The sequence below is a fragment of the Eschrichtius robustus genome, chromosome 7 (genome assembly GCF_028021215.1).
Source record: "Eschrichtius robustus isolate mEscRob2 chromosome 7, mEscRob2.pri, whole genome shotgun sequence".
NCBI lineage: Eukaryota > Metazoa > Chordata > Mammalia > Artiodactyla > Eschrichtiidae > Eschrichtius > Eschrichtius robustus.
Window position 1 is genome coordinate 13,884,352 of NC_090830.1, and position 22,110 is coordinate 13,906,461.

Genomic DNA, 22,110 nt, shown 5'->3' on the forward strand with positions numbered 1-22,110 from the left:
GAGAGGGGAGGACAAGAGGGTGAGAGAATTATGCACCGTCAACCTCAGGCAAAAGCGCAAAGACCCCCTCTCTCTGCTCTCCGTTCCATCTCCAAGGCAGAAGCACTAATGAAAGTCAGTGACCAGTGGGGCCCCAGGAACACAGAAGCCACTGTTACTGGGAAGGCCGATTTTGGTGGGAGGAGTACTTGCATTAGAAATAGACGTGGTTAAAGCCACAGTCACCATACGACCTGGGAGCACTTCCCAAGTCTCTCACAAGGGCACGGTATCGGAGAAGAGAAGTTAGGACTTTGTTCTGGGACTTAGGGAAGAGAGCAGCTTACCTTTCATTCTCTCTTTCTCCTGCCCTCAGGGTGATGAGATGCCAGGGTGGGCTCAGGGAGAAAGGGCGAAAGAGGAAACCACTTAAGATGACCTCTAGGACATCATTTGTGTTAGAGACAAGAAAGCTCTGAAATTCCTAAGTCCAGCACAATGATAGGAAAGCCATGGAGACTTGAGGTTGAAGGGCAGGCTGGTAATAGCGCCTATTCATCTGGTGTGTCCCTGTGCACGGACGCCTCAGGAATCTAGATGGAGGTGAGTTTGGAGAACGAGGAGGGTGCTTGCTAACCAGACTCCACCTGCAGTTGCTGTGTGTCCCCAGCCAGGCCATCGCCAGGAGTCTCCTCACTGGGCGCTGGTCCTCTCTGGCCGATCCCCATCTGCCTTCCTGGCGGAAGTACTAGGGAAGATGAGTTCAGCTCATTTCCCCTGGGGTACTTCCTGGGGTACTCATCTTCCCTAGTACTTCCCTAGGGAAGTACTAGGGAAGATGAGTTCAGCTCATTTCCCCTGGGGTCATACACCATGTGACTTTTCTCAACAAGCTATCAAGACACACCCTAAAGGACCATCTCATTGATCAGTAATTTACACCGGCTCAAGTACCCTGCCCAAAGCACTTCCAGTGTGCTCGGACCTCAAATTGGAAGGAGCCCAGTATAAGACGTGGAGGTTGAACTTGAGTCCCCCAGCTGTGGAAGGAAGAGTAGAAACACGCCCCCTAGGGCAGAAGACACACTCTTGTACAGACATATGCCTGGTCACACATTTATGTATTTTAAATGGACTGGTACGATTTATATACCACCTGTGTTTAAAAAACTATTTAAGGCTGCTTTATAAAAATTCACACAACACAATAAAATGCAATTTTTATTTTTTTTAAAGTGGGTTTAAAAATCAGCACAAAGGGAATACGAGGGCAGGAAAGGTAAGATGAAGCCAGGTGTAAAATCAGCACAGGAAGCACCTGCTGTGAGAAAGACAAGTAGTTCTATTTGCCTGCAGAACATAAATGAAGGAGTTTCTGAGCTTGAATTGAAATGAAGGCCATAGATGGATGGAGAAGGCTCAGCTCTAGAGCAGGTGTTTGCCTGGGTGTGTCCCTGCCAAATGAGTCCAAGCAAGGTGATTTCTGGAAAATACGGGAAGGAGTTAGAATGGCATTCTTGACGTGTCGTGAAGGAGTCGTCAGAGCTGCACGGAGTCCACTCCCAGCCTATGCGGGGAGTCCCTCGCGGTGCCCTGAAATCTGTGTCCCTGTGACTCTGATGAAGCCACAGATAGAGGGTTAAGTTTCACAGGCGAGTCCTGCTCACATTTGGAAGGTTGTGTGTGTTTGTGTGTGTATTGGGTGTGGAGTTGCTATTCTCCAGATAATTTTGTGATAGGCTGAAAAAATGGCCCCCCAAAGATATCTGGGCCAAAGATACAGTCTCTGGAACTTGTAAATGTTACCTTATTTGGAGAAAAATGCCTTTGTGGATGTAGTTAAGGATCTTGAGATGACCAGATCATCCTGAATTACCCGGGTGGGTCCTAAATGCTATCACAAATGTCCTTGTAAGAGAGAGGCAGAGGGGGAGGTTTGACTCACGGAAGCGGAGGTGATGTGAAGATGGAGGAGAGATTGGAGTGATGTGCCCAGGAGCCAGGAACTGGCAGCAGGCACCAAAACCCTCAAGAGGGAGGGAACGGATCCTCCCTTAGACCCTCTGGAGGGAGGGTAGTCCTGTCCACACCTCGGTTTTGGCCCAGTGAAACTGACTCTGGACTTCCTTCCTCCAGAATTGCGAGAGAATACATTCGTTGTCTTAAGCCGCAAGCTTGTGGTAATGGGTACAGCAGCCGCAGGAAACTGGCACAGATTTCTGGGCACCCTTGTGTTCCTCCCGCTTAGCTGTTTATCTCTGTTGCGACATGACAGCATCATTTAACCTGCCGGCCAAATACACCGTGCCCCCCCCTTTCAAAATACCCAGGATACATTTCCCAGTGGGCTCTTAGAGGCAACTTGTAGGGTTATCATGAGGGTTAAGTGAGTTAACGATTATAAAGCCCCTGAAATAGTGCCTGGCGCAAAGTAAATAGTATATATAAACTCTTGTTAAATAGGAATGAATAAATATAATCCTGTTTGGGTACTGAGGTTCTTGCTTTTGCAGCGTATTTCCTCTACTGGCTTAGCCAGAGAACACTTAATTTAGTCTTGGGTTACTAACTTTCCCTTCAGAATGAGTCGCCAGCTTTGTAAATAACGTTATAGCAGAAATGTACAACACAACTCTTAAGGATCGCAGCAATTCTGAGGAAAGAATACAATAAAACGCTCATTTTCTTCTACAGCTTCTTCCTTGGAGACAGAGGACTAATATTTAATCTGGTTCTAGTCATCTGAGTTCCCTATTTATTTAAAACTCTGTTGTTCTCTATTCCTAACTGTATTTGAAGAACATTATCCTTTTTCTTAACAAGGTTAAGAATGACTGCAGTACCCCCCATTAGACTAGGGGTGGAGACTAATATAGATCCAGGGATCCACCCTTAGGCTAGGTAGTAGTGACCAAGATAGACCCAGGGATCCACCCTTAGACTAGGTAGTAGTGACCAAGATAGACCCAGGGATCCACCCTTAGACTAGGTAGTAGTGACCAAGATAGACCCAGAGAGCTCCCATTAAACTAGGTAGTGGAGACCAAGATAGACCCAGGGATCCACCCTTAGACTAAGTAGTAGTGACCAAGATAGACCCAGGGATCTACCATTAGACTAGGGGTGGAGACTAATATAGACCCAGGGGTCCTGTTAGACTAGGAGTGGAGACCAGATTTTAGACCCAGTTCTATCACTATATGCTTATGTGACCATGAGCATATCCCTGAACCATTCTAAGCTTCAGTTTATTCATATGACTGATTTTAAAAATATCTTCAGCTTTTCTGTTTGCCTTGTTTTGTTGTAAATACCTAAAAATATGCTTTCTTTGGCTCTCATGTACACCATGATGTTTTCTTCCCGATTTAGTTCGAAGGCTTCAAACACTCTGACAGAAAATCTTCCAACGGAAGACCACTTGTCCGTTTTCTTTGTGCCTTATTCATCTATACTATGCTCTCATAAACTGAGTATTTTTTCTCCTGGTTCTTGGCTGTGCTGAAAACTCAAGAGTCAGCAGTGGGCTGTGTAGCCACTGTGACGGTAACTGATCCGTGATTTTAAGGTAGCTTTTCTAGGATGGCTTGGGTGCATATGCTTTTTCAATAAAAGTGTGGATATCTAAAAGTAATTTTTATACCTTCAAGAGAATTTTCATATAAATGCCTTCTTTGTTGTCGTCAGACCACGTTTCAGTGACTGGGGGAGAGGGACGGCTTGGAAGACATAGACGTCATTCTAAGGCACCAAGCATCACCACTACCTCATCTTCCCAGCATAACTGAAAATTCTGCCATCTCAGGAATCACGGGGCAAAATTTTAACAACTGTAAAACCTAGGTGGCGGAGAGGTGTGTTTTCACTGTACAGTTCTTTCAACGTTTTTGTATCTTTGAAATGTTTCGTAAAACATGTTGAAAAAGTAGGGCCACTGATAGCACAGAGATAAGATGAACTCCTGTGCTGGGCAGTGGGGCGTGGCCTGGGCGGCGGGAGAACTGGCCACCTCACAGTGACTTGGAAGGCAGTCTCTCTCCCTCGTTCCTGGAGTCTTGCCCTTCCTTTTCTCACCCCAGCGAGTGATGTGATGGATAGGCTGAGTGGAGTCAAGGTCAGGGCTGATCTGATGGGTTTCCCTCGCAGCCCTTACCACACATCCTGCAGCGCGTAGCTACCTACCGCTCACGGACACCTCGCCGACACCCCGGAAGGGGATTTCTAACACTTGCTTCGTTTTGAAAGATTAACGAATACCTTTATGGTGATCAAGACAGCCTGGGAATGTACTGAGTACGAATTTATAAATGGGTGATGTGTGTCTCTTTATTTATCCGAGTCAAAGATTTGAAAAGATATGATCAGTGTAGGTTTTTTTTTTGGCATTTTTTTCCCCTAATATTTGTTTTCGAATTGATTTTTTTTCCTTTGGTTGTATGCCTTTGAACCATGTTTTCTCCCCCCCTCCTTAACATTTACAGGCTCCATCTGGTGGTCAACGGTCCTTTCCAGCCTACGGCTATTCTGTGATGTTATCCCAGTTGGTTTTGTCCTGTTTTTTTTACTTTGGAGTCTTCTTTTTAACTATCTGTGTTGGTTTCATCATCCTTGGGATAAATTACAGCTCAAGAGGCCCTTCATAATCCGACCTTTACGTGTCTTCCTAGTGTCCTTTGTAAAACGCCCACTGCCCACATCCCACCCAGTTGGACTGTTCGCTTTCGGCCCCTGCCTGTGCACGTTAGCACTCTGCTGTCTAGGAATGTACGTGCACCGGTATCCTCTCTACCAGGGGTATTGGAAAGTGCGTGTCCTTTCCCCCTCCCCTAGGAAGACCTTCTCGACTTCTGAGACTGGAACAGGTGTTCCCACCCTGCCTTTCCCGAGTACCCTATACTCACCCCTTTATATAACACTTATGACACTGTACTGCAATCACCTACTCCTGTTTCTAAATCCATCACTACTCAGTAAATGTCAAGAGGGCCGTGTCTTTTTTACCACTGTATCCATAGTGTCTGACCCAAATAGAGTAGGTGCTCAGTAAATATCTGTTGAATGAATAAGTAAGTAAATAATGAATGAAAGAACAAACGAATGAAGCAGGGAGAGAGAAGAGAGGTGATATTTATTTATTTAATAACAGCTCTATTGAGATATAATTCACTTCTGTTAAGTGGACAATTCAGTTGTTTTTAGTTATTTATTTTTGGATCAGCTGATTTTAAAGAGGAACTTAGTTACAGGGGAATATACTGAATTAAATATTCACAAAAGCTCAGTTTATTGTGACTGCCTTGAGAGAAAAGCGTTTCTCTTGTAAGAACACAAAATATTATTTTAACAATTAACATTTAAATTAAAAAGATATAAATATGTCAAAGGAATGAACAAAGATCTTTTCTTACGTGTGACTCATGAATTCATTTTCCTTCAATTCAGATGCTTACCTGAACCATCTATAATGTACACATCTTCACTTGTTGCCTGCATTAGTTCTTTGTGTTTCTGTGAGTGTCTGTGTGTGTGTCCCTATGTGGTTTAGTTGTTTCCTACATGTAGGGATGGGGTGGTAGGGTTAGGAGTCCCCAACGCCATAACCCTTGCTTTCTTTTTCAGGAAGTGTATCCAAATCTTTGCTTCATTTTACACAACAGTAACGAGAAGCTTGGTTTGTATTTTACGCCTTCTATTTTACAGACGCAGCTGGTCATGCCCCAGAGAGTAAAAGGAAGGAAACTGTGGGTGATAAAGGAAGTATTCAGAGTGGCACATTCTGCTGAAAATCAAATCAACAGATACTTACTAGGGCAGGGCCTGTACTATGGGGGACACAGTTACCACAGGCATGGCCTCTCCCGGCACCCAAGCAGACTGGGGGAGACGAGCATAAAACATGAGACAACGTAAAGGACGTTAAAGAGGGGTGACCTGCTCCTAACCAGAAGCTGTCATGGGTAGCCTGACAAGTGAAGCGCTAGCAGAAGGAGGGGACAGGTGTTCAGCACTGGGAGGGTCTCAGGAGCTCCGGCAGCATGACTGTGCCGAGCTGGGCACCGGGAGGTCTACGGAGGGAGTGAGCACAACAGACTGGAATGGGGGGAAGGTCTTCGTTCCACGGAGAAGCAAAGGTGACTGACCTGGTTAGGCGGAGGAGAGGCCCCTCCGGGTCCTGGGGAGGGCGTGACATCTTTGGGGATGAGGAGGGTGTAGTAGAGAACGTGGGCAGGAGCACGCCCGCAGAGGAGAAGTTAGCACTAGAGCGCAGAGAACACTAAAAGGTGTTTCTCAGGAGGAGACCAGAAGCTCCTGTCCACAACAGGAAAGGATGAAAAATTCAGAGACACACCAGGAGTCGTGCTCTGTGAAGATGGGTTGAAGGTGGGCGAGGCTGTTATAAACTTTGAAGCAGGAGACCAGGAGGCTTGGGCTGGGGTCTGAGTGACAAGATGAGAAGCCATCAGGAAGGTTCTGATTCCATGGGGACGGGCGGGCGGGGTACTGAGTTCGATTTCAGAGGTAATGGCCACACCGTCCTGGCAGTATCTCGGAGGCAGTGGAAGGGCATGAGTGACCTGGCAGAGGCGGAGGGCTAGAGGTATCAGATCTGGAAAGATCTGGAAGCAAGCTGCACTAAGAGATGGGTCAAGGCGTGTGGAAGCCGAGCGTCTGCACGGCAGGAGAGAGAAGCGGGGGGGGCTGAGGACGGAAGCCGGGCACAGACAGGGAAGTCGGTGACAGAAAGGGCCCGGGCGGCCTGTGTCAGAAGCCAGCCGCTTCCAGAGCAGAGCGGGGGCGGGAAGGAGCCTGACAGAGCTGGCGGCTGGCTGCCTTCTGATCTCAGGAGACTAGGGAGGAAGTATGTTTTGCAAAGAGGAAAGGCAGTGGAGAGAGGGGCTCAGGGCAGCTGCTCGCAAGTGAAGAGCTGCACGCGTCTGTTGGCAGAGGGGAAGGAGCCAGCGTAGACGAGAGAGGGTGATGAGGCAGCAATGTGTGAGGGTGTGGAGAGGAAGAGGGTGAGCTGAGCGGGGAGGGAGGGAGGCCGAGGTACCAGGAGAGGCGGAGAAGGTCTGCGGGAAGAGGACGCGCGCGCCCACAGCTGCCTCGGCTTAAGCCGCCTGCCCCCTCCTGCCCTGTGCTTCCCTCGCCAGCTGCCCCGCCTTCAAGTCGCCCCGTCCTGCCTCAAGGCAGACTGCAGCTGTGGTCCCGACCCCTGAGGGTGACCAGAGGCAGGAGGACACCTGCAGGGTGGAACACGCCCGGGGCGGGGGGCGGGGGGTGGAAAGCTGAGCTTAACTCCCGAGACAGGATGGAGGGAAGGAGGAAAGAAGGCAGACGCCCAAACAAGTTCTGGAACAGAGACGGACACTCAAGGAGTTGGTAAGTCTCAATTCTCAGCAAAGTGACAGCAGACACGGAAGTGAGGAGCGCGGGAAGACTTCAGAACAACTGCTCTAAGGCCGGTGTGTGTGTGTGGTGTGTGTGGTGTGTGTGTGGTGTGTGTGTGTGTGGTTGTGTGTGGTGTGTGGTTGTGTGTGGTGTGTGTGTGGGGGGTGTGTGTGGGGTGTGTGTGTGTGGGGGGTGTGTGTGGTGTGTGTGTGTGTGTGTGTGTGTGTGTTGGGTCCCTAGAGGTGCCCTCGAGACAGGAGCAGCCACCCGGCCGTGCTCTGTGCGGACACAGGGATGGCCTGCCAGGCTTCACAGAGGAAATGGGTGTTGAACTCACCCCAAGAGCTCTAACGGGGGCGCTGACAGAAGGGCAGGAAGCTGGCTCGTTTCCAGGGACTAACAGAGGATAAGGCAACAGCTGCCTCTAGGTTCCAGGCACAGTTAAAAGAGAGGCAAGGGAGGTGAGAAGTAGAGGAAAGTGAGAGGTTTAGGGAAGAGAGGTACAAAAGGCAGCAAAGGCAGGGGTGATGGGAGGGAGGGAGTGGAACGGTTGGAAAGGGCAGGAGACGGCTGTTGGCGGGACAGATTTCAGAGTCCGAGGTCTTAGTAGGACTGCATTGGAGGGAAGGTGTTACAGAACTGTGAGAACAGGGCTCCAGCAGCAACAAAAACATAGCTATTGATGTCACTGTGGATGACAAAAGAACTAGAGTGCAGGACCCTGAAGACCCCGAGGGAGATGGAGGTGACCTCGAGGCACCCGGATGCCGGGGGGCGGGTGATGTATTCTGCGACGACATCTGTCTAATTTGAGGAAGACACCTGTCTGCGTGCATGAACACTGAGAGATGCTCTGTACCTCTTCAAAAGTCTTGAGATTTATAGATGGCACAGTCACTTCCAAGAGCCCGTGCCATCCTCTGGAAGAAGTAGACCATGGCGCTCTCCACCAGTAAGCCACTCAAGATGGCCAAAAAGGAGAGCTTGCGGTTGACGTTTAGGGTCACTGAAAAAGAGAAAGCAATTGATAAGTTCTTAAGAGTTTAATTAAATGATACCAGCATGTAAATTATGTGGTAGTGTGAATGGAGTTGTTTTGTAAAGCTGTTTTTAGAAAATCTATTTGTTCTTATTAATCTAGGCTGTTACTTTTCCATCTGCAAACCTTCTGAGAGAACCAAAGCATCTGCTTATAACAAAAACACTGAGCTTCTCCTGCTCACATCAAGACACGGATTCCCGTGAATATTAAACAGGAAAATGAAAGATTCTAAGGTTATAAAGAGAGTAACAGAAAAAAATTGATACTCTTGGTTTTATAGTTTACAAGATGATAAACGTTATAAGAAGTATCAGATAATAGGTTCATTTAAAATAGCACTTCTCACAATGTGTGGGAAAAAGGAAGACACACAGGGCTGCTTACCCCTTCCTTGATATACTAAGAACTGTCCTGAGCTGGGAGGCAGGCTGGCACCCTACCCCGGCTTGACAACTGCCGGCCATGTAACCTTGGACAAGTCACCACGAGTCATAAAGTGGAGACAATAATGGCTGCCCTACAGACCCCACGGGATAGATACAATGCATAAAGAAGGCATTTTGAAAACTAAAGAGTACCACGTGGTTAAACTGAACACACACCGAACACGTGCTATATGTAAGGCACTATAGAAATGTTAGGCATTGTGATTATTCTACGAAAAATTCCAGCGTTTAACAGGTTATATAAAAACTACTCTATAGAAACAAGACTTTAAGCCTTCAAATGGGTTGAAAGCTGAGGAAACAATAAGACATAAACATACCTCTAATTGCCTGAAAATTTGACGTAAGGACAAATACTTTAATGAGTCTGAGGCACAGGGGTGTGTAGTCATGTTCCCAAATGACAGCCGGGATCAGCAAGAGTTTTCCGTAGCTAGATAGCAACAACGCTTTCAGCAGCAAAGCGAAGTTGAGGGTTTTTTTCGCTGTTATGGGTCGTTCTACCCACAGGAAAGTAAAAATGCCAGTAAAATAGGCAGTTTGTTCTAAGGAGGAAATGAAAGATAAAGATATGAATGTCCCAATCCAACCCAGAGCCCCCTAAAAACAAATAAACCACAATTTCCAAAATACAGCCTATCAGCTGACCACAAAAGAAATGCTTTATCAAGATCAAATTTTCTTTTTTGTCCCCTTTTCTTCTTCTTCTTCCTTTTTTTTAAAAAAAATCAATCCGTGTCTCTTGTGTCCAATCCTGCTGGTATGATTTCAGAAACATATTTCAGTAATTCTTTCATGGAATACCTCATCATCCTCTGAAGAAAAAGTAACTCCATGAGAAGTGTAATCGTCAACATTCTCAAGTTCCTTTTAGGAAGTAAGGTTCTGTTGAAACAGCTTTAGTACTAGAGATCTCCACAGAAAGAACAGACAGCAGAATGGACGCTTTTAAATCTGAAAGATGGGACCCATCCTAGGAAGGACATATGAAGATGTTTTTCGTTGTTCATTCTTCTACTATTTTATTGAGTGCCTATTAGCCATAAGATTTTGAATACTCTGTTACCTAAATTTAAAACTTCCCTTACTCATTTTAACAAACTTTTTGAGTGTAATTCCATATCCTTCCAGAAAGCATTCAGAGGCAAGAGCCCAGACTAGAAGAAGCAATAGTTCCCCTGGTGTCCCACAGTCAGAATACAGCACAATCTGTTCTGTTCCCATCAACTAGGAATTTAACATTTCTTTTAACTGCATTATTCTTTTTATTAAGTTTGTTAGTGCTCTGATTACCCAGCTGCATACATTTTGAATGGTCTGTCCCTAATTCTATCTTCTCCTATAAGCTGTTATTTAGGTTTCTGCAGGATCAGGTTTTTCTGGAACACGTGTATCACATTACAGGAGAAACAACTGTATTCTTTCTAAAATGTTTTATAACTGAATCTAGCCAAAATAAAGAGGTTCCAAATATAGGTGATTAGGATCGATAAACATAATTTAGGATGGTTAGCCCACATGAAATTTGATATATTCTTCAGGAGACACACTATCTCAAAATGACTGAAGGACTTGTCAACTGCAAGGATCTGTTCAAACAGGCAGATCATATAGCCTGGGTTTTGGACCAATAATAATAATAATAATAATAATAATAATAAAGAACTCCCTAACAACAAGAACCATCTAACGATGGTGGGTTGTCTCCTGTCACTAGGGATACTCAAACCCTCTTGCAGGAATCTAGAGAGAAGGGTTTCTTGCACTGGACGGAAGGGCTGACTAGGTCACCCTCCATAGCTTGCTAGCTTAGAACTTGGGAGACTTAGGGAACTGCACCTGCCCTTGGGCTCTGCACAGTCTTTCACAAGGCAGGTGTTGGAGAGCCCCTAGTACTTAAGGCGTTCGTGGTCAGGTGGGCTCCGTAGGAGCGGCAGTGGAGAAAACGGGAGACAGGGCACCAGGAGACCTTCCCCTGGCTCTGCGCTGACAGTAACCTGCGGGGGGACTTAGGGTAAACCATCTGCCCTTCCTGTTCCTGTGCTTCCACAACTGCGGATAGGGCAGGAGCCCCAATCGACCCACCGAAGAGGATGGTTGTGAAAACTGAGTTGATAATACCGTAAAAACAGTGTTTAAGTTGTAAAATACTGTATTTGTGTAAAATATTCTCTATAAGTTGTTTTAGGGATTTGAAACCTAACTAGGGGTTAGATTAAGACACATAAAAAAGTTTAGTAACAGTAGAAAAAAATTTCTGATCAAGTGTCAAAATAGCCACTATAGAGTCGGTGCTACAGAAATTCCAAACTATTTGAAAACAAGCCTGGTTTGTTTTTTAGAAATTATGGACATAAAGCAGTTTATCTATAGCAATTCTAAGAGGCTTTGCTTTAAAGCTTAAAATTATATTAGGTTCTGGTTCTTGGTTTAGGTGATGTGTTCAAGGATGTTTTTAATATTATTACGTACATTTGGGAATTCTCAGCATATAGATGAATTTTAAAACCCCTGGGACTGGATGAATTTTAAAACCACTGGGCCGAGGGAGTAAGGGCAGATTGAGAAGAAAAAGGGACAAAAGAGGACACACAGCCCAGAAATATGACATTGGAGTGGGCTGGAGACAATATTACTAAAATAATATTTCAGTATAATAGAAGATTTTAGAAGCAGAAAAGCATGTAAACCAGTAAGTAATAAAATAGTCACAGAAATTAATTCAACCCAATTCTGACCTAAGTCACAAATGCAAATTCTGAAGCAAAGCCATTTCAGAACTTAAAGAATTTGGGGGAGTAGCCCTTTCCCTGCATGCAGTCAGGTAAATAACAAGTTTCCCCTATTAAATACATTGCATTAGTACAATGCAGTTAGTATAATACATTGAATAATGCCTGGCAATTATCAATCTGTTTTAATAAAGATGAGATTCAGGCAATCTTCAGATTGGATAATCAGAACTTATATTGAAGAATTTTACTAAAAATACTGTGTCTCAAAATACTTTATGAAACACTCTGATCTGATAAGCATAATTATTTCCATGCCATATGTGTTGTAACAAAAAGTAAGAAAGCAGGTGATTTATACAAACTCACCTAGCAGATTAGTGGTACAGCTGAAAATTTAGTCTCAAGTCTTCTGACTAGCTCCTCTTTACCAATGATTAAGACCACATACCTTAATTTTAAAATCAAAATGTTAGGTCAACTAAGAATAGAAAGCATGGCTTCTTCCTACCTAGAGAAGCAATGGCAAACATTCTATAGAAATCCCACTCTTTAGCATATCTGATAAAGTCGTCAGGATCAACGCTCCGGCTCGAATCTTGAAGCTGCCACCATCTCAGGTACGCTTCACAAAGCAAACAAAACACGCAGAGTTTTCCGTGCATCTGGTAGTCAAAAAGACATTGCCATTCAATCAGGTAAAGAAACAACTGTACTTAACACCAATAGGCACAGACAGAGCTAACTTCTGTGGTTTTTGAAGAATGTCCCACCTAGTAGCTTGTCAAACTCTGAACTGCCCAATTAAATGCCAATTGTATTCAGTCTGTAACCAGTAGTTCTTAAACAGCAATGTTCAGCAGAAGCATCACATGGGGAGAGTTTTTGAAACACAAATGTCTACGCCCCAGTCCTGATTCAGAATCTGTGGAAGTAAATCCTAGGCATGCATATTTTGAAACAGTTCCAGGCAGAGGGTGAATTTTTTTTTTTAACATCTTTATTGGAGTATAATTGCTTTACAATGGTGTGTTAGTTTCTGCTTTATAACAAAGTGAATCAGCTATACATATACATATAACCCCATATCTCCTCCCTCTTGTGTCTCCCTCCCACCCTCCCTATCCCACCCCTCTAGGTGGTCACAAAGCACAGAGCTGATCTCCCTGTGCTATGCGGCTGCTTCCCACTAGCTAGCTATTTTACATTTGGTAGTGTATATATGTCCATACCACTCTCTCAGTTCGTCCCAGCTTACCCTTCCCCCTCCCCGTGTCCTCAAGTCCATTCTCTATGTCTGCGTCTTTATTCCTGTCCTGCCCCTAGGTTCTTCAGAACCTTTTTTTTTTTTTTTAGATTCCATATATGTGTTCGCATACGGTATTTGTTTTTCTCTTTCTGACTTACTTCACTCTGTATGACAGACTCTAGGTCCATCCACCTCACTACAAATAACTCAATTTTGTTTCTTTTTACGGCTGAGTAATATTCCATTGTATATATGTGCCACATCTTCTTTATCCATTCGTCTGTCGATGGGCATTTAGGTTGCTTCCATGACCTGGCTATTGTAAATAGTGCTGCAAGGAACATTGGGGTGCATGTGTCTTTTTGAATTATGGTTTTCTCAGGGTATATGCCCAGTAGTGGGATTGCTGGGTCATATGGTAGTTCTAGTTTTAGTGTTTTTAAGCAACCTCCATACTGTTCTCCATAGTGGCTATATCAATTTACATTCCCACCAACAGTGCAAGAGGGTTCCCTTTTCTCCACACCCAGAGGGTGAATTCTAATGTGCACCCCTGGTTAAGAATCACTGCTTTAAATAGTAGTTCACCCTTCATTATATTTTCAACATTCGTCTGATACACGGAATCCAGCAAGAATTTATGTGACTCGGGAGAGATGGAAGCAGCAATAAGAGGATAGATTTAACCTGAAGATTTCATGATTCCTCCGAAGAAACGATTAGTCTGAACATGAATTTCTTAAAAAGTGCCCCTAGGTTGGATGAGTATAAATGAAAATAGTGAAAGCAATTAAAAGCTGGAAGTTTTCAAGAGGCTGAAATTTTGGCAAAAACAGAAAATACTAGGCAACAAGAAGTGGCTTTGTTCTATATATTTCTCCCATGGGTTGACATTTATCATTCATTTATCACTTATTTATCTCCCATGGGTTGACGTTTATCATTTATTTATCTCCTATGGGTTGACATTGATATAAAGTGGGGAAGAGAAAGTGTGTGTGCAAACTCGATGTGGTCCAGGGACAAGCGCGGGTGGGAGGTCCTGAGGCTCCTCCAGCTGGCGCACTGGTGCTCCTGGCTGCACTCTGGAACTGCCCAGGGAGTTCTAGAAATACTCTTTCCTGGATGCCATCCCCAAAGATTCGGATATAACTGGTTCTGGGTGAGGCCTCGGCTTGGAAGAATGAACTGCCATCCCCTCCGTCTCCCCCAGGTGATTCTCATGTGTAGCAAGGTTTGAGACTCAATTATATTACTAATATAAACACTGCCTGGGTTGTTTAACTTGGGGGAGGAGGCACAGGGAAAATAAATTGCACTGTTACTGTCCCCGTCAGCCCAAAATCAGGGGTGCCAGATTTGGCAAAGAAAAATACAGGACACCCAGTTAAATACGCATTTTAGATCAACGACAAATACTTTGTGTATGTATGTTCCATGCAATACTTAGGACATATGCTAACAAATTATTTATTGTTTATCTGACTTCCAAGTTTAATTGGATGTCCTGTATTTTATTTGTCAACCCTAGCCAAACTATTAAAAGAGTTCACAAGTCAGTACATTAAATGTATATTTCAAAAAAAAAAAAAAAAATCCAACTTCATATATTAGGACTTTTCTGATTTTTCACCTCATGTGTTCCCTGAACAGCAGAGTATAACATGTAATAAGTGATGTTTTTAAATCTTTTTCTTTCAATGTTTGCTTACTTCTTTTAGGTATAATTCTCTCCCTACCAGGTTATATTTCATTTTATTCTGTTCAAAATTATTGATGTCTGTTTCAAAAGGTAACCTACTAAAAGGCAATCCAGATTATGGTTTGTCAACTTCCTGCTAGTGACCATATTCTTAAATATACACTAAACATTGTACACTTTTTTAAAAAGCAGTGCCTGCTGTTTCTAGAAATTTCCAGACATTGTTGAGATAAAAGACCCACTCTTGTTAGAATTTCTTTGTTTAAATAATATTCTTTAATTCTGTTCAAAATTGTTGAGGTTATTATTTAAAAATGCAAAATCATCGAGTAAAATTAGAAAAGAAAAAAATTATAACAACTTACATTTATTTTGGTATTGAAAAGAATATGCCTGTAGGCCTGGGCTCTGCATAAAATAGCATTAATCAAGATAATAACAGGATCGTACTCGATATATTTGTCTACAGGTTTCTGGCAGGATTTCTGAAATAATGCAAGATAATATTAGAATAAACATATTCATACATTCTGAAATCTTAAAGGATTTCAAAACAGCAGAGTCTATTTTGGATTTGTATGGCAATAAGGCTACATCGGCATTTATTTAAATAAACTTCCATTCAGATACAAAATGTTCATCTGCATAAGACCTGGTTTCAGAAATGACTAAATATAATCTTCTAGGCTAAAAATATTAATCTTTTAATCTCATATTTAAGAAGACCCAAAAGATATTTGATTTAAAGACTGATTTTAGGCAGGAAAGTATCTCAGAACACGCAACTTTCAATTTGTAGGAATTATTATAAAATAAGTAAGTTTATAATGTACTTTCATTGCCTGTTGGCTAGGTGGCCCCAACTTTGTGGTTCTTGAAACATGATTTGGAGAAAAGGGTTCAGAAAAGTAACCCTGCACCCAGAGCTTCTGAGAGCTCCAGGCAGGTAGGAATCCTCGGGTGGCACATACCAAGAGAAGCCTGTCTTTCTCTCCATGGAGAACATGGCAAGAAAATGGTCCTTCTCTGCCACAGTAGACACTGGAGAACACTGGCTGTATGTAAGGAACGGGGTTGTGCCGCCTGGTTCTAAGTTGCCCAAATCAAGGCTCTCTGGGCTCTCAGCCATTCCTATTAAAGGGCTTTTTTTTTTTTTTTTGGACACACGTGATTACAATGTTATGAAATCCCAATACCATCAGAACATATAAAACGCAGGTATAGGAGAACAAGCTCATTAGAAATGACATTTGAAAGAGTATTAGCTACAAAGTTGCATCAAGGCTCCTATTCACTGCATAAACTAATGGCTACAATTCAAACACAAAACATTCTGAAACTTTGAGGGGATAAAATAGAAATAGAAGAAGTGATGGATATGCAAACATACTAGGATGGCCTTTTAATTATATCAAAGTGGTAGAAGAAAAATGGAGTGCATTGAAGAATATGAACCCTGCACTCCCAATGTCATGAAGAGTTAGATTCATTTCCAATTTAAAGTTTCTCCACTTCACTCATGTCATTACAAGAAGTGTGTATGTTTGTCTAGTCATCAGGTGGACCAATGAAGGGAGATGTGCTATTACTCCAAATTTAAATCCACCTAATAGATCTGAGGTTTAAGAGGTTAGGCTTTTTAGCTGAGCAAAGAGTAAGCCAGTATCTAAACAGAAGCCACAGAATCAGGAATTCTATATACATGACAGAGCTGTTTTCTAGAACCTCTCCCTGTGCTACTCATGTGGAGGACACTTCCTCTCTTTATACGAGTGAGAATGGAAGACCAGAGATGCTACTTCACTTTAAAATGAAACTGCAGACTGGTCAGGGATCCTCTCTCTGTCCTTTAAAAGTTCCCTAAAACCCATCTTCTGACAGCATCACAAGTCTAAGACGGGATTTGGACATTTTTTAGAAGGAGGTCGGCAGAAACCAGCAGCAGGAGACACAGCAGCGTAGTTACTCCTTTTGCAATCGTTTGTCTGACATGTGTGTTTGGAGTGCCTATTACACTCGTAACAGCTCTCTTTCCTTAGCCATGTCGATGGACCAGGCACTTCCACAGTGCTAGATACTTTCCTTGAGACATAAGCTCTACCCTCAAGGACCTTACAGTTTAGAAGGGGAAGTCAAATAAACATGCTACTGTAAGTGCTACAATGGAATGAGCACAGGGTGACATGAACCCAAACAGAAGAGGCAGCTGCTGGTATCATGGGACATGCTATGTGCTATGCCCATCTTCCCTTCCCAACACGCTGAGTATTTCAGAAACATTGAGAATTCATTAAAGTCTGCTGGTTCCCTCCCTATCAGTTTAGGCCAAATTTTTTCCTTGTTCTGCTTCTGTTATTTGCTTTTTCCTCGAGTGCTTCCTTCACCTTGAATGTAATGGGTCAAACCACACACACACACAAAACAAACAAATGTGGTAAAACATCCGATTGGGAGATAGCTAAATGTAGTAGAAACGTTTTCTTATTCTGGCAAAGTTGTTCTATTCCATATCATTTATTACTTAATAGACAAGTCTCCTGAAAGAGAAAGTTGTCCTCTAAGAAATCCCTACAGCATAGGGACCATGCACACCCTGGGAACTCAAATACTGCTTCCATTTAACATTTTAACATGGATATTTTAACATGGATATGGCTTAGTTCCATTTTAACATGCATATGGCTTAGTTCCATTTTAACATGGATATGGCTTAGTTTCTGCTGCTATGTTCTCTAATTCTATAATGAATCACATCTCTTTCAGAATATAAATTGGCCATTTTTTTTTCATGAATATTCTTGCTGCTTCTTCCTTCCCATCATCTCCAAGACTATCCTCTTCCCCACTCATTCTCAAATTTTAGCTCCACAATAAGCAAACGCATATCTGAGAAGCGGAACCTGTGAGGGCAGTGCTGTCTTATTCATCTTTGCACCCAGCAACCAGGGGTGAAAGCTGCATCTTGTTGTCCGAAACAGAACTAAAACTTGAGACAATCTCAGAGGAGTCTCGTTTTGTTTGGTTACCATAATGGATTTAGCAAATACCTGAGCACTTAAAATAGGCCAGGCTCCTCAGGATATTAAAAGTACAATATCTTTAACATAACTATAATAAATTGTGAAGCGCTGAAGCAGAGAGAGTGACTAAAAGCAAGGGACATGCTTCCATTAGAAGAAAATTAGAGAAACACAGATAGGCAAGCTGGGAGGAATGGCAGGAAAAAGCAAGAAGAGCAAAGGGAAGGGAGATTAGAATGGAAAATACTGGTAGGAGATCAGGCTGAGTACACTGCTGACTCCAAATACAGCAGAGATCAAAGTACCTATAAGTTACCAGCTGTAACCACTTAGAAACTTTGTATATTTTTTCACAGCAAATAGCCTGATGTCTAAAAACTTTTTACTTTTCATGTCAGGACTTGGACAGTCTTTACAAAGTTAATTACTTTATGGTTTTATTTTCAGAGTCTGGCATCACATGAATGATTTTTCTGAGTAATGCAATCATGCATATCATTAAGCATTAGCATGATATAAACAAGGATACTACCTACCCTGTTTCATTAGGGAACGACTGTGTACAATAAGCCATAATGTACAGTACCACCATTCAATATTCCAAATATTACTCTAAAATCTGTCTCCTGGGTGAGAAAGTGCGATGTCGGGGGGAAAAAAGTGGGGGAGAGTATAGCTGTTGACCTAAATAGCTATCCAATAATTATTTTCTCTTTACATAAGTAAAAGTATAGAGAAGCCAGCGTCTGATGATTTGAACAGGGATTTTGTTGTTGTTAGCCTAATGCCAATAATTTTTTAAAATACAGATTATATTACAAATCACTGCTAACTAAAATGCATAGGCATTTACTAGCTTTTCTTTGGACAAACTGTATTCACAGTTATGTGGCTGTCGTCTCTTAGATGGGCCATTTAATTGGACTAGTCCAAAGCCATTAAGTTTAGACCACACATAACTTACTGTTCTCTCATACCGGGATGGCCTAGGATATGATCATCTAAAAAACCTAGAAATGGTTCATTCATTCAACAAATATTTATTTAATACCTACTATGTGTCAGACACTGTCCTGGGTGGTCCAACTACATTAATGAATAAAACATACACAATCTCTCTCCTTGTGTCGCTTACATTCCAGTGGGAGGAGACAGGCAATAAATAATAAAGTCAATTATATACAATATTAGAAGATGATAGGTACTATGGAGAAAGATAAGCAGGGAAGGGTGATAAGGTATACCAGCCTTGAAGGGGGGGATCATCATTTTTAATAGGGTGGTCAGAGTAGGCCTCTCTATAAGATATTCGAGAAAAGTCCTTGAAGGAGGTGAGGGAATGAGCCACACAGATACCTGAGAGAAGACTGTTCCAGGCAGAGAATTTTTACTTCTTCATTTTTGGTTTTTATATCACCAACGTCTAGCATCGTGCTTTGTACATAATACTGTACATTCAAAAACCACAATGGATGAAGCTTGAAAAAGTATTCTAGGAGAGTTTACTATAGGTTATTAAGTGTAAAGATGGTAACATCTGTCTATCAAAGGGAGAATAAGAATGAAATAGCTTTGGCGTGAGCCCAAATGTCACCCTAATCCGATCTTTAAATTTCTACGCACAACACCTGCATCCATCTCCGTCCGAGGATTCGTTCGCCCGGGTCAGCAAACGTGACCGGTATGAGAAAAGCGCTGTAGGGTATGACTTCTCTACCACTATAGGTATTCATGCAAAGGTTCGACTGAGCAGGAACGGGAATGTCAAGCACCGAACTGAAGTCTGTATTAGAGGACCCTGAAACTCGTTGGTTTTTTATTTTTATCACCCTAAAAATCCGGTAAAGGTACCATGGTCTCTCACGGTTCCCAAACCTCGCTGCGCCATTTTTTCCCCAAGGACATCCCACACCTGACAACTCACACAGATGGTTATCTTCAGCACACCGTGGCTGTAGTCTCGATACAACTCCTTGGCCTCTTGGTTGCATTCGATGCACCTGTACTGGCAGGAGGCCGAGGCAGCAGCAGTAGTAGGAGTCACTGCCACCCCATCCGTCTTCCCCTTTCCAGCTGTCACCCCTTCGGTGTTCCCCTTGCCGGGCCGAAACCCACTCCTCCGCCCATCAGTGCCCATTTCCACGCAACTGCGGGCCAGAACTTCCGATTCAGTGGCGGGGAAGACGTCAGACGCCAGACCGGAAGCCTTGCGCCGCGCGATGCTTACCGGGACTCGCAGTCCCAGCACCGAAAAGGGGATCGCAGGCTGGCTGAACTAGGACTACAACTCCCAGGAGGCATTGCCACTCTCCTTCTCCCGCCCCCTCGCCACGGCCCACCTGCCAGCCGCAGGTTCAGGCTGGGAGGCCGCAGAGCGCGGCGAGGGCCGTCGCACATGCGCCCTGAGGGAAGATGGCACCTGCCGGCTGCTGGTGCTGCGGCTGCTGGGGCGGCGCTGTGGCCGCCGCGGGCGCCGCCCGGCGAGTCTTGGTTCTGCTGCTGCTGCTGGGGGTTCTATCCAACGGGCCGCGACCGGGCGCCCTAGCCACCGAGCACTACTCGCCGCTGTCCCTGCTCAAGCAGGAGCTGCAGCACCGGCAGCAGCAGGAGGCCCCGGCGGGCGGCGGCTGCAGCCCGCAGGCCGGGGACTGGGGGGACCAGTACTCTGCCGAGTGCGGCGGTGAGTGGCCGGCGGCGGCGGTGGGCGGGCGTCCGGGTTGCCGCGGAGCGCCGGCGCGGCGGGTCCGGGGGCCGCGGGCCCCGGGGCCGATGTGTGGGCAGCCCGGGCCTCGCCGGCACCGGCCGCGGCGTGTGCCCCTGGGGGAGCCGGCTCCGCGAAGTGTCACGCCGGGGCCGCTTCCCGCCGCTCACACCCACGCCGCTGCGCGCCCTCCTCCCGAGGCCGCCGTGGGGAGGGCGGTGAATAGTGAAAAGAGCTGACAGCATGCCCCCGAGGCCAGGGCGGCCTCTCTGCAGCCCTAGCAACTTTTGAGAGGGTGGAGGAGGAGATGGCAGGTGGCCCGGGGCAGCCCCAGTCCCTGCTCTGGCCCCCGCGGGTGCTGTGGGAGCGAGGGAGGGACTGACGGACAAAGAGGACCGGACCCGCGCCCGGAGCCGGGGTGTCTGGCCCATCTTAGGCCTGGAAATCAGGTTTCCTGACCTCCCGATTGACGTATTGTATTAAACATAGCCTGTACAAATTTGATCCCTGGGAAGAAAGGAGGGAACAAAAGAGTAACGCCGTTTAATCTGTTCATTGACATCTTGCTCCCAGTTGTTTTAAGATTGACCTGTGATCTGTCAGGTGTCTCCCAGAGAGTCAAAAGGGCCCTGCGGGCCTGTGTATGTCAGAGCTGTGTGTGTGTTGGAAGTGGGCCAGTTCATTCATTAAGATTGGGCGCTGTTGGCCTCAGTTTAAGGTCCTGAGCAGATTCCTCAGGGGCAAGGTAGATACGTACATTTTTCGTTTTGAAGGTCTGTAGTGTGTCTTTTTAATCCACTCCCTTGTCCTTTCCCTTTCCTCTTGCCCGTGAGTTCCCTTAAGGCTTGCTTTTGAAACGTCCGTGTCTACCTAACTCACTAGGAGCTTGCTGCTTGCTTTTATGGCCTGACAGCAGTCTAGCATTGTGTACCTGGGGAGACAATAAGTGTTTTTTGGTTGAGATGAAATGTCGAGATTAGCACAGTCTGATTTCCTTTCAGCACAATCTGACTTCCTTGAGGACGTCTCGCTCGCCGAGGGCTGTGTGACTTCTGTATTTGGAAGTAAGCCGTGGCTGGTAACAACATGAATGACACGGCCAGCACTGCACAGTGGAGAGAGAATGGCTGTTACCTCTGTCACTTTCTGTGACTCTGAGCAGGTTAACTGCCTGTCTTTGCAGAATTGCCTCCTCTGTAAATTGAAGACACTGTTCCCTGCCTACAGGGTTTTATTTTCTTCACAAGGATGCTGTGAGGGAAATGGGAAATCGCGATCGTACACGTACGCAGGTGCCTGCTGTGTGCCCTGTGCTGTTGTAACAGCTTTAGGTTGGTTAGGCAATACTCTTAGCCTGTCAGAGCGCTGGTAACGACATCATTGGATGCTAGCTCCTTTTCCCAGAGGAGAAAACTGAGGCACAGTGAAATCATCACTTTCCTGAGGGCCCACAGCTGGAAGGGGAGGAGCCCAGGTGGTCAGACTCCAGACGACATTTGTCTGAAACGCTCAGTGGTTATAGTTAGGGAAAAAACATCTGTAATATTTACAAGCATATAGTAGGTAGCGTGTAAATCCTCCTTTCCTTTCCCTCCTATATTCACGTGTTGCTCACTGGGTAAAGGAGACCCAGATTCTAGGTGATGAAAGATACAAATTATGAAATCAACTGATATTATTGATATCGGTGGTTCATTTCACCGTGTAACATCAGGCTTACGCCAATGGTTAAGAGTCCTCGTTTGAGCCACCTCTGACTTGTATTATGCTTTTCGCCCAAATAATGATAAATGTAGGTTTTCAGAACCAGGGCGTTTGGAGGAATCCTGTTCAGCCTCCGTTCCCTCACA

At 44.7% G+C, this 22,110-nt stretch overlaps 2 protein-coding genes across 5 annotated transcripts in view; one reads left to right on the forward strand and one right to left on the reverse strand.

Moving 5' to 3' along the window:
- Positions 1-6,460: 6,460 nt before the first annotated feature.
- On the reverse strand, positions 6,461-19,720 carry ARV1 (ARV1 homolog, fatty acid homeostasis modulator). The gene is made up of 5 exons (XM_068547621.1): positions 19,484-19,720; positions 14,905-15,024; positions 12,100-12,253; positions 9,177-9,401; positions 6,461-8,374 (listed from the first exon to the last, which is right to left on the reverse strand). The coding sequence occupies exons 1-5, from the start codon at positions 19,694-19,696 to the stop codon at positions 8,232-8,234; spliced, it is 855 nt and encodes a 284-aa protein (XP_068403722.1). The 5' UTR covers positions 19,697-19,720; the 3' UTR covers positions 6,461-8,231.
- A 177-nt stretch (positions 19,721-19,897) lies between these two features.
- Positions 19,898-22,110, forward strand: part of TTC13 (tetratricopeptide repeat domain 13) — a 69,003-nt gene continuing 66,790 nt past the window's right edge. For all 4 annotated transcript variants that reach the window (XM_068547626.1, XM_068547627.1, XM_068547628.1 and 1 more), the window contains exon 1: positions 19,898-20,239. In XM_068547626.1, the coding sequence (XP_068403727.1) occupies positions 19,972-20,239 (268 nt within the window). In that variant the 5' untranslated portion in view covers positions 19,898-19,971. The remainder of the gene's footprint in view (positions 20,240-22,110) is intronic.